This window comes from Sinohyriopsis cumingii, chromosome 5, assembly GCF_028554795.1.
Source record: "Sinohyriopsis cumingii isolate HCF-2022 chromosome 5, ASM2855479v2, whole genome shotgun sequence".
NCBI lineage: Eukaryota > Metazoa > Mollusca > Bivalvia > Unionida > Unionidae > Sinohyriopsis > Sinohyriopsis cumingii.
The window spans coordinates 20,471,101-20,485,123 of record NC_142965.1 but is presented as its reverse complement, the minus strand read 5'-3'; the positions used below and the strand labels follow the sequence as shown (position 1 = coordinate 20,485,123).

The 14,023-nt window shown below is 34.5% G+C and overlaps 1 protein-coding gene and 1 long non-coding RNA gene across 2 annotated transcripts in view; one reads left to right on the top strand and one right to left on the bottom strand.

Moving 5' to 3' along the window:
• LOC149798748 (uncharacterized) overlaps window positions 1-14,023 on the top strand; it is a 337,174-nt gene that overhangs the window by 62,061 nt on the left and 261,090 nt on the right. The window contains exons 15-19 of the mRNA XM_089957621.1: window positions 9,270-9,389; window positions 10,085-10,201; window positions 10,971-11,090; window positions 11,564-11,683; window positions 13,417-13,548. Of these exons, the coding sequence (XP_089813747.1) occupies window positions 9,270-9,389; window positions 10,085-10,201; window positions 10,971-11,090; window positions 11,564-11,683; window positions 13,417-13,548 (609 nt within the window). The remainder of the gene's footprint in view (window positions 1-9,269; window positions 9,390-10,084; window positions 10,202-10,970; window positions 11,091-11,563; window positions 11,684-13,416; window positions 13,549-14,023) is intronic.
• Window positions 1-14,023, bottom strand: part of LOC149798749 (uncharacterized) — a 63,927-nt gene that overhangs the window by 20,980 nt on the left and 28,924 nt on the right. The gene's annotated exons all lie outside the window — the stretch shown is intronic.

Sequence of the window (14,023 nt, the reverse complement as noted above, 5' to 3'; positions counted from 1 at the left end):
TGAAAAGTGGCAGTGCCTTGAATTTAAGCTTGTGAAATAAGGATATTTTTAAATAGCTAACTTGGTACAAGCAATCCAAAGTTGGTTGCAAATATAGACATTGTTCTGCACCTTCTATGTTACTCTTTGAATATCTATTCATGTGCATAAAAATGTACTGATAATAAAGTAATGGCTGAATGAGCTTTTAAAAGTCACCAACTTGGCAGAGTCATACTGAATGTCATTGACTTTTATCAAATTGGTACCCAGGCTGAAGGTGACGGACTCTTATTGAATTCTCAAGGTTAAACTGAAGGCTATTAAACTGAAGGCTATTATTCCTTATCAGATTCAAAGAGTCAGGCTGAAGGTTATGGACTCTTATTATATTGGAAGAGTCTGGCTGAAAGTTATGGACTCTTATTAAAATCTTAAGGTTAAGCTGAAGGCTATTACACCTTATCAGATTCAAAGTGTCAGGCTGAAGGTTATGAACTCTTATTATATTGGTAGAGTCTGGCCGAAGGTTATGGACTCTTATTATATTGGTAGAGTCTGGCTGAACATTATGGACTCCTTTTATATTGGTAGATTCTGGCTGAAGGTTATGGACTCTTATTATATTGGTCAAGTCAGGCTGAAGATGATGGAGTCTTGTTGAATTCTCAAGGTTAAGTTGAAGGCTAGTACTCCTTATCAGATTCAAGTGTCAGGCTCAAGGTTGTAGACTCCTATTATATTGGTAGAGTCTGGCTGAACATTATGGACTCCTATTATATTGGTAAAGTCTGACTGAAGGTTGTGAACTCTTGTTATATTGGTAGAGTGAGGCTGAAGGTTATAGAGTCTTTTTGAAATCTCAAGGTTAAGTTGAAGGCTATTACTCCTTATCAAATTGGTAAAGTCAGGATGAAGGTTATAGACTTCTCTTATCAAATACATTTGTGTGTTGGTGAGTGGAATTTTTCAGCATGATAGTTTTGAAGAAAACATCAGTTTTCCACAAATTATCAATTTGGTAGGGTCAGGATGAAGGTTACCAACTTCTATCAGATTGATATTCAGGCTGAAGGTTATGGACTCTTATCAGATTGGTAGAGTCATGATAAAGGTCATAGAAATGCCAAATTGGTAGAGTCAGGCTGAAAGTTATGGGTCCTTATCAAATTCTTAAAGTCAGGTTGAAGGTTATCCAATACATTAATAAAAGTTTATGTTGGTGAGTGGAATTTTCAGTATGATACATTTATTAAGAACACATAAGTTTTCTGCAGCATAAATTCTGTTTGACCGATATACTTTTCATGGACTTTATCATTTTATGTCACATGACTCTAATTGTGAAAATTAAAATTGTGTAAGAATTTTTCAGTTTCATTAGTCAGAACCACATCACTTTATGATCAGATTTTATAGTGCTACAATATATTTGGTTAACAAAGTGATGTCATATTGATCATATATCATAATACAATTTGAGGTGTGCAGTAAGATTTATTTTCTTTGTTATAAAAGTAGACATCCTTAAAGTTAAACAGTTTTGACAACACTCCATCTGCACACTATCTGAGGACAGGTGTAAAAGGTTTGCACCTGGTTACAGGATGTACACTGATAAATACATGTACTGTAAGTATACTAAATCAACAGATGTTCAGCAGGAATAATTCCAGCTGTTGCATTTGACTTAAAGACCATCGTCAATCTCAATAAATGTTAAGTCAAATGGTCAATCTGAAAGTCCTTACATAATAGATATTAAATAGTTTTTTTTAATAAAGAACAAACAATTTGCAGTATTCCACATCAGTAACTTATAAACAAATGTGTAATTTTCTTTAAAAACTTTATATTGTTTTTAATGTAACCAGTTCTTTTCATCACTCTATGTGACACCGCATATTTTTAATGTAACAAGTTCTTTGTATCACACTATGTGACACAGCATATTTTTAATGTAACAAGTTCTTTACATCACACTATGTGACACAGCATATTTTTAATGTAGCAAGTTCTTTACATCACACTATGTGACACAACATATTTTTAATGTAACAAGTTCTTTACATCACACTATGTGGCATGGCATATTTTTAATGTAATGAGTTCTTTACATCACACTATGTGACACAGCATATTTTTAATGTCACAAGTTCTTTACATCATACTATGTGACACAGCATATTTTTAAGTGAGTAAATTCCTTCAAGAATTGGGGGCCCCGAGTGGCTGAGTGGTCTAAAGCACTCTCCATTACGGATCGCTGCCATCTCACATCTGTCTGCGCCGGTTCGAGTCTCGGATTCAGCCAATGTGGGTATGTGAGAAAGCTTGCCAGTAGCTTCTTGTGGGTCGGTGGTTCTTTCTGGGGTTTTCCCAGGTTCTTCCTCCACCATTAATGTTGGCCGCCATGTATAGCCAATTGTGTGCTGAAAAATGGCATTAAATCCCACAACAGCAACAACAACAACAACAAAATCCTTGAAGAATTGCAATATTCCATTCAAATATGGTGCACCTGACTTTTGGCATTCTGTTAGATAATGGTTTTATTTAATTTTGTGATTACTATTAAAAGAAAATCGACAGTTGCAATCGCACTCATAAGAAAATGTTTTGCAAAACAGTGCAACAAACCATCCAAGAGTTTTGTACAAACTCATGAGAAAACATTATTGTGCTTCAATGGATGTGGGTGATCTTATATGTACAGGGATTTCCCCTTGTTTCAATGGATGGACATCATCATATATGCACAGGGATTTCCCCTTGCTTCACTGGATGGGGGTCATCATATATGCACAGGGATTTCCCCTTGCTTCACTGGATGGGGGTCATCATATATGCACAGGGATTTCCCCTTGCTTCACTGGATGGGGGTCATCATATATGCACAGGGATTTCCCCTTGCTTCAATGGCTGGAGGTCATCATACATACAAATGGATTTCCCTAATGCTTCATTGGATGGGGTTCATTATACATGCAAAGGGATTTCCCCTTGCTTCAGTGGATGGGGTTCATTATACATGCAAAGGGATTTCCCCTTGCTTCAGTGGATGGGGTTCATTATACATGCAAAGGGATTTCCCCTTGCTTCAGTGGATGGGGTTCATTATACATGCAAAGGGTATTTCCCTTGCTTCAATGGATGGGATGTCATCATGTATGCACAGGGATTTTCCTTTGCTTCAATGGATGTGGGTGATCTTATATGTACAGGGATTTCCCCTTGTTTCAATGGATGGACATCATCATATATGCACAGGGATTTCCCCTTGCTTCAATGGATAGGGTCATCATACATGCACAGGGATTTCCCCTTGCTTCAATGGATAGGGTCATCAGACATGCACAGGGATTTCCCCTTGCTTCAATGGATAGGGTCATCAGACATGCACAGGGATTTCCCCTTGCTTCAATGGATAGGGGTCATCATACATGTACAGGCTGTATTAAATCAGTAACATTAATTTAACATTCATACAGATATTGATAAGTGTACTGGGATTTCCCCTTGCTTCAATGGATAGGGGTCATCATACATGTACAGGCTGTATTAAATCAATAACATTAATTTAACATTCATACAGATATTGATAAGTGTACTGGGATTTCCCCTTGCTTCAATGGATAGGGGTCATCATACGTGTACAGGCTGTATTAATAACATTAATTTAACATTCATACAGATATTGATGAGTGTACTGGGATTTCCCCTTGCTTCAATGGATAGGGGTCATCATACGTGTACAGGCTGTATTAATAACATTAATTTAACATTCATACAGATATTGATGAGTGTACTGGGATTTCCCCTTGCTTCAATGGATAGGGGTCATCATACGTGTACAGGCTGTATTAAATCAATAACATTAATTTAACATTCATACAGATATTGATGAGTGTACTGGGATTTCCCCTTGCTTCAATGGATAGGGGTCATCATACGTGTACAGGCTATATTAAATCAATAACATTAATTTAACATTCATACAGATATTGATAAGTGTACTGGGATTTCCCCTTGCTTCAATGGATAAGGGTCATCATACGTGTACAGGCTATATTAAATCAATAACATTAATTTAACATTCATACAGATATTGATGAGTGTACTGGGATTTCCCCTTGCTTCAATGGATAGGGGTCATCATACGTGTACAGGCTATATTAAATCAATAACATTAATTTAACATTCATACAGATATTGATAAGTGTACTGGGATTTCCCCTTGCTTCAATGGATAGGGGTCATCATACGTGTACAGGCTATATTAAATCAATAACATTAATTTAACATTCATACAGATATTGATAAGTGTACTGGGATTTCCCCTTGCTTCAATGGATAGGGGTCATCATACGTATACAGGCTATATTAAATCAATAACATTAATTTAACATTCATACAGATATTGATGAGTGTACTGGGATTTCCCCTTGCTTCAATGGATAGGGGTCATCATACGTGTACAGGCTATATTAAATCAATAACATTAATTTAACATTCATACAGATATTGATGAGTGTACTGGGATTTCCCCTTGCTTCAATGGATAGGGGTCATCATACGTGTACAGGCTGTATAAAATCAATAACATTAATTTAACATTCATACAGATATTGATAAGTGTACTGGGATTTCCCCTTGCTTCAATGGATAGGGGTCATCATATGTGTACAGGCTATATTAAATCAATAACATTAATTTAACATTCATACAGATATTGATAAGTGTACTGGGATTTCCCCTTGCTTCAATGGATAGGGGTCATCATACGTGTACAGGCTATATTAAATCAATAACATTAATTTAACATTCATACAGATATTGATAAGTGTACTGGGATTTCCCCTTGCTTCAATGGATAGGGGTCATCATACGTGTACAGGCTATATTAAATCAATAACATTAATTTAACATTCATACAGATATTGATAAGTGTACTGGGATTTCCCCTTGCTTCAATGGATAGGGGTCATCATACGTGTACAGGCTATATTAAATCAATAACATTAATTTAACATTCATACAGATATTGATAAGTGTACTGGGATTTCCCCTTGCTTCAATGGATAGGGGTCATCATACGTGTACAGGCTATATTAAATCAATAACATTAATTTAACATTCATACAGATATTGATGAGTGTACTGGGATTTTCCCTTGCTTCAATGGATAGGGGTCATCATACGTGTACAGGCTATATTAAATCAATAACATTAATTTAACATTCATACAGATATTGATGAGTGTACTGGGATTTCCCCTTGCTTCAATGGATAGGGGTCATCATATGTGTACAGGCTATATTAAATCAATAACATTAATTTAACATTCATACAGATATTGATAAGTGTACTGGGATTTCCCCTTGCTTCAATGGATAGGGGTCATCATACGTGTACAGGCTGTATTAAATCAATAACATTAATTTAACATTCATACAGATATTGATAAGTGTACTGGGATTTCCCCTTGCTTCAATGGATAGGGGTCATCATACGTGTACAGGCTATATTAAATCAATAACATTAATTTAACATTCATACAGATATTGATGAGTGTACTGGGATTTCCCCTTGCTTCAATGGATAGGGGTCATCATACGTGTACAGGCTGTATTAATTCAATAACATTAATTTAACATTCATACAGATATTGATAAGTGTACTGGGATTTCCCCTTGCTTCAATGGATAGGGGTCATCATACGTGTACAGGCTATATTAAATCAATAACATTAATTTAACATTCATACAGATATTGATAAGTGTACTGGGATTTCCCCTTGCTTCAATGGATAGGGGTCATCATATGTGTACAGGCTATATTAAATCAATAACATTAATTTAACATTCATACAGATATTGATGAGTGTACTGGGATTTCCCCTTGCTTCAATGGATAGGGGTCATCATACGTGTACAGGCTGTATTAATTCAATAACATTAATTTAACATTCATACAGATATTGATAAGTGTACTGGGATTTCCCCTTGCTTCAATGGATAGGGGTCATCATACGTGTACAGGCTGTATTAATTCAATAACATTAATTTAACATTCATACAGATATTGATGAGTGTACTGGGATTTCCCCTTGCTTCAATGGATAGGGGTCATCATACGTGTACAGGCTGTATTAATTCAATAACATTAATTTAACATTCATACAGATATTGATAAGTGTACTGGGATTTCCCCTTGCTTCAATGGATAGGGGTCATCATACGTGTACAGGCTGTATTAATAACATTAATTTAACATTCATACAGATATTGATGAGTGTACTGGGATTTCCCCTTGCTTCAATGGATAGGGGTCATCATACGTGTACAGGCTATATTAAATCAATAACATTAATTTAACATTCATACAGATATTGATGAGTGTACTGCGATTTCCCCTTGCTTCAATGGATAGGGGTCATCATACGTGTACAGGCTGTATTAATAACATTAATTTAACATTCATACAGATATTGATAAGTGTACTGGGATTTCCCCTTGCTTCAATGGATAGGGGTCATCATACGTGTACAGGCTATATTAAATCAATAACATTAATTTAACATTCATACAGATATTGATGAGTGTACTGGGATTTCCCCTTGCTTCAATGGATAGGGGTCATCATACGTGTACAGGCTGTATTAAATCAATAACATTAATTTAACATTCATACAGATATTGATAAGTGTACTGGGATTTCCCCTTGCTTCAATGGATAGGGGTGATCATACGTGTACAGGCTATATTAAATCAATAACATTAATTTAACATTCATACAGATATTGATAAGTGTACTGGGATTTCCCCTTGCTTCAATGGATAGGGGTCATCATACGTGTACAGGCTATATTAAATCAATAACATTAATTTAACATTCATACAGATATTGATGAGTGTACTGGGATTTCCCCTTGCTTCAATGGATAGGGGTCATCATACGTGTACAGGCTATATTAAATCAATAACATTAATTTAACATTCATACAGATATTGATGAGTGTACTGGGATTTCCCCTTGCTTCAATGGATAGGGGTCATCATACGTGTACAGGCTATATTAAATCAATAACATTAATTTAACATTCATACAGATATTGATGAGTGTACTGGGATTTCCCCTTGCTTCAATGGATAGGGGTCATCATACGTGTACAGGCTGTATTAAATCAATAACATTAATTTAACATTCATACAGATATTGATAAGTGTACTGGGATTTCCCCTTGCTTCAATGGATAGGGGTCATCATACGTGTACAGGCTATATTAAATCAATAACATTAATTTAACATTCATACAGATATTGATAAGTGTACTGGGATTTCCCCTTGCTTCAATGGATAGGGGTCATCATACGTGTACAGGCTATATTAAATCAATAACATTAATTTAACATTCATACAGATATTGATAAGTGTACTGGGATTTCCCCTTGCTTCAATGGATAGGGGTCATCATACGTGTACAGGCTATATTAAATCAATAACATTAATTTAACATTCATACAGATATTGATGAGTGTACTGGGATTTCCCCTTGCTTCAATGGATAGGGGTCATCATACGTGTACAGGCTGTATAAAATCAATAACATTAATTTAACATTCATACAGATATTGATAAGTGTACTGGGATTTCCCCTTGCTTCAATGGATAGGGGTCATCATACGTGTACAGGCTATATTAAATCAATAACATTAATTTAACATTCATACAGATATTGATGAGTGTACTGGGATTTCCCCTTGCTTCAATGGATAGGGGTCATCATACGTGTACAGGCTATATTAAATCAATAACATTAATTTAACATTCATACAGATATTGATGAGTGTACTGGGATTTCCCCTTGCTTCAATGGATAGGGGTCATCATACGTGTACAGGCTATATTAAATCAATAACATTAATTTAACATTCATACAGATATTGATGAGTGTACTGGGATTTCCCCTTGCTTCAATGGATAGGGGTCATCATACGTGTACAGGCTGTATTAAATCAATAACATTAATTTAACATTCATACAGATATTGATAAGTGTACTGGGATTTCCCCTTGCTTCAATGGATAGGGGTCATCATACGTGTACAGGCTGTATTAAATCAATAACATTAATTTAACATTCATACAGATATTGATAAGTGTACTGGGATTTCCCCTTGCTTCAATGGATAGGGGTCATCATACGTGTACAGGCTATATTAAATCAATAACATTAATTTAACATTCATACAGATATTGATGAGTGTACTGGGATTTCCCCTTGCTTCAATGGATAGGGGTCATCATACGTGTACAGGCTATATTAAATCAATAACATTAATTTAACATTCATACAGATATTGATAAGTGTACTGGGATTTCCCCTTGCTTCAATGGATAGGGGTCATCATACGTGTACAGGCTGTATTAATAACATTAATTTAACATTCATACAGATATTGATGAGTGTACTGGGATTTCCCCTTGCTTCAATGGATAGGGGTCATCATACGTGTACAGGCTATATTAAATCAATAACATTAATTTAACATTCATACAGATATTGATAAGTGTACTGGGATTTCCCCTTGCTTCAATGGATAGGGGTCATCATACGTGTACAGGCTATATTAAATCAATAACATTAATTTAACATTCATACAGATATTGATGAGTGTACTGGGATTTCCCCTTGCTTCAATGGATAGGGGTCATCATACGTGTACAGGCTATATTAAATCAATAACATTAATTTAACATTCATACAGATATTGATGAGTGTACTGGGATTTCCCCTTGCTTCAATGGATAGGGGTCATCATACGTGTACAGGCTATATTAAATCAATAACATTAATTTAACATTCATACAGATATTGATGAGTGTACTGGGATTTCCCCTTGCTTCAATGGATAGGGGTCATCATACGTGTACAGGCTATATTAAATCAATAACATTAATTTAACATTCATACAGATATTGATAAGTGTACTGGGATTTCCCCTTGCTTCAATGGATAGGGGTCATCATACGTGTACAGGCTATATTAAATCAATAACATTAATTTAACATTCATACAGATATTGATGAGTGTACTGGGATTTCCCCTTGCTTCAATGGATAGGGGTCATCATATGTGTACAGGCTGTATTAAACCAGTAACATTAATTTAACATTCATACAGATATTGATGAGTGTACTGGGATTTCCCCTTGCTTCAATGGATAGGGGTCATCATACGTGTACAGGCTATATTAAATCAATAACATTAATTTAACATTCATACAGATATTGATGAGTGTACTGGGATTTCCCCATGCTTCAATGGAGGAACATGCAGAAATCTAATAGGAGCCGGATACAGATGTGATTGTATGCCATTTTGGACAGGATCAAGTTGTCAGACAGGTATTCCTTCCTTACAATAAGCATTTCTATCCTGATACTGCAGTGAGCCTAGCTGGTGACTATAATCTAGTCACAGTATGGTACTTTTCTGCCACGGCAATTGTACAGTTGCCATCACATTAAGGAATTTACTTTCTGCCACAGTGGCAATTGTACAATTGCCATCACATTAAGGAATTTACTTTCTGCCACACTGGCAATTGTATAATTGCCATCACATTATGGAATTTACTTTCTGCCACAGTGGCAGTTGTACAATTGCCATCACATTATGGAATTTACTCATATTTCTGAAGTTCACATCTTCATTCATGTTCATTTTGAACATTTCTAGAGGCTCATTCTTCCTTCTGCTTCAAGTGAACAAATTTGCAAAAGTGTTAAAAATATTTTCATCTATGTAAGATTTAAATCATTGAACTTTTTTATCATGTATATTAGTCAATCAGTAAATGTATAAGATCAATCATAATACATTTAATTGAGTGGTTTTTAATGGAAATCATTGAATTACAGAAAATAATTGGTCTAAAGTGACATTTGCAGTCTGCATGCATACAATTGTATGATAGGAAAGTTCTTATAATGCAGTACAGAAACAATTTACCATCACTCTGAGATGCTTTGCTTTAAAGCGATAACTGAAATCATCATCAGCATAGAAAGCTGAATAATTCAAACAATTTAATTTACAGATATAAATGAGTGCCTTTCTGGTACCCAATGCTTGAATGGTGGAGTATGTGTGAACATGGTGCCTGGATACAAATGTACCTGCCCTCCTGGATGGACTGGGCAAAGATGTGAAATGGGTAAGTACACTTGGATTCGGACCCAACAATTTATAGTATATATTTTTGCAGATTCTATGTGGTATTAAAAAACCTATATATAGCATTGATAATTATCTCATCACCAGCCAGTTTTTGTCCATTTGTTTATGTATTTTTTATTTGCTTGCAATGTTTATTGGTTTATTTGTTAGTTACCCTCTCAATATTTCTATACTCCCTCAATGTCTCAGGTTCTATTTCACCTACTTATAAAAACTGATATGTTGATGCATCTCAGGGAGAGTTACTCAGCCACACCAAAAGTAGGTAACTGTTCTCTAATTTGCATGCAGGAGTAACTTTGGCATTTTCAGCTGCTTGTTTGTTGCACGCAATATCTTTGACTCTATTTGACTTGCAGTCATGAAAAAGGTATGCAGATACATCTGGACAAAAAGTAACCCAACTATAGCTAAACTGGGTCAGTGTGATGCAGTTTGTTTACTGGAGGTTTATTTTGTATTTTCAAGCTCTTTGTTTATTATGCCCTCAGAACCTACACCTGTGCTTATGCTTAGAATAGCTCAACTGAACTATTGTTATGTTGTCTCCTGGATGCCAGGAGTTGCAAATATTAATGTATATATATATATAAATATGTATAAGGTCTATTTCTATGTAAATACTATTTGTCAAAGTTCTGTATATTTTTACTTTCTACTCGTACAATTTATTAAGACCTTAAATCAACAATATAGAGGATATTCCAGTTTTGTTTAAGAGCAAGTGTTGACCTTTTATTTTACAGACATCGATGAATGCAACATTACCCCAGCAGTGTGCAAGAACAATGCAACATGCACAAATTCATTTGGATCATATGTCTGTGTTTGTAAACCTGGATTCACAGGAACAAATTGTGATATGGGTAAACAATAATCATGGATTTATGGTGTTTTCTTATGTATATGTTAAATTAAACATTTGCTTCTCTTGAATTTTCTCACAGAGAGCATTATGAAAGGCTGACATAGAATTTATTTTAAACCTTTAAAGTTTAAGTTTTAAAGATATATATATATATATATATATATATATATATATATATATATATATATATATATATATATATATATATATATATATATATATATATATTAATTTTTAAGTAACTTAGTCTGAAGTGTGTACATGTGTGTGCTTATGTGTGATTACTTTATGTTGAAGTATCATTAATTTCACAGATCAATATGAAATTGGTATCTCCTAAATCAGATTATAAATTAAAATGTCTTAAAGTCATGTTTTCTGACAAATACAGATCTTAATTTCAAACTTTTATTCAAATAGATAGTAGTCACAAAAAAGTTGTTTTACATATTATCTCTTCTGTCTTTGTAGATATCAATGAATGTTCTAATGCAGTTCCAGTCTGTCAGAATGGGGGAAATTGTACCAATAGTTTTGGTGGCTATACCTGTAGCTGTTCAGTTCATTGGAGAGGACAAGATTGCTCCACAGGTCTGTTTACATTCTTCTTTTCACAAGGGACTGGTTGATCACATAATGAAATTTAGAACAAAATTAGAACATTTATCACTAGTCTTTGTTCTGTCACTTCATGTATTAAAAATATTATTGACGGGGTCTTTTATTAAAGAAACTCAATTGTGTACATTGATAACTTGGGTTAGGTGGGTTAACTTAATAATGTACATTGGGTAACTCGTAATGCTTTAAAAATGTACAAGTAGATACAATATTAATAACTTTATATTTTCTGAATAGATTATAACCATTATTTTCACAATGTCAGTATGGAAAAATGTACAATGTGAAATATTTATTATTAGTTGAGAGAATTGTAAAAGATCACAATTATCAGAAAGTAAAAGAAATATAAAATTCATGTATTACAAGAAGACCAGCAATAATTTTAATTGTGCTATCTGTAAATTTCAACATTATTGTTCAAATTTAGTATGATTAATAACATTGTGAAAATGCTTTGAGATTATGATATCATTGTATTTAAAGACCACTTCATTATATAGTTTAGTTTTTGGCTTTATAATATTCATTGGTATGTTGGTACAGTACTTGGTAAATTGGATAAAAACAGTTTTGATGAAATGGATCATTAAAAGCATGTAAGCATAGAAACAGAGCATGTAAATTAATATAATAATTGGATCCATGCTGCATGAAAGATGAATATAGCTTTGAAATTATATGATAATAAAGAGTCAATAAATATTTTTGCCTTAATTAAGTACTGAGGTTTGCTTAGTATAATGTGCCTTAGTATGACACTGTCCCTGACATAATACAGGTATGGCCATGGATAACACTGTCCCCGATATACTACAGGTATGGTTATGGATTACACTGTCCCAGATAAAATACAGATATGGTCATGGATAACACTGCCCCAGACATAATATAGTTATGGTCAAGGATTACACTGTCCCAGATATAATACAGGTATGGTTATGGAATACACTGTCCCATATATAATACAGGTATGGTCATGGATTATACTGTCCCAGACATGATATAGGTATGGTCATGGATAACACTGTCCCAGACATAATATAGGTATGATCATGGTTTACACTGTCCCAGATATAATACAGGTATGGTTATGGAATACATTTTCCCAGATATAATGCAGGTATAGTCCTGGATAACACTGTCCCAGATATAATACAGTATGGTCATAGATAACACTGTCCCAGATATAATACAGGTATGGTCACGGATAACACTGTCCCAGATATAATACAGGTATGGTCATGGAAAACAATTTCCAGGATATAATGCAGGTATGGTTATGGATAACACTGTCCTTGATATAACACATGTATGGTCATGGATAAAAATTTCCTGGATAAAACAGGTATGGTCATGGATAACACTGTCTATGATATAACATAGGATGATCATGGATAACACTGCCCTAGATATATCACAGGTATGGTTATAGATAACACTTTCCTGGATATAACACAAGTATAGTCATGGATAACACTGTCCCAAATATAACGCATGTATGGCCATGGGTAACACTGTCCCAGATACAACACAGGTATGGCCATGGATCCAGTTGTACTGGTGGAATTATATTTTTCCATGTGAGGTATCTCAGTGTAAGAAGATTTCACTTATAAGACAACACATGTTTATGGCTTCTTAGATGGACCACTGTTATATAACATCTTCTCTTTAGATTTTGATAATTTTTTTTACAACAGATGTTGATGAATGTGTCATAGCACCATGCCAAAACAATGCCACCTGTATCAATCAAGCTGGTTCCTTCACCTGCATCTGTCCTTTGAATTCTCTTGGTCAGCCAGCATTCACTGGGCTCCTGTGTAACATGGGTATGTATTATAGATGTGTCCGAATTAGTCTTCTTCAATCAGAACTCTCACATGGCTTCATGTCATCTCCACCAAATGAGTTTGGCAAAAGAATAGACTAACCTTTCCTTGTAACACTAGAATGAGGCTTTCCTAAACCTTGGAAAAATAATCTGGCTTATAAGGTAACACAATATGTCATTGTGGTGATGAAACAACATCAAGTAAATGTTAACAGTTTCACTGGCTTATAAGGTAACACACTATGTCATTGTGGTGTGAAGCAATATCAAATAAATGTTAACAGTTTCACTGGCTTATAACAAAATCACTATGTCATTGTGGTGATGAAACGACATCAAGTAAATGTTAACAGTTTCACTGGCTTATAAGGTAACACAATATGTCATTGTGGTGATGAAACAACATCAAATAAATGTTAACAGTTTCACTGGCTTATAAGGTAACACAATATGTCATTGTGGTGATGAAACAA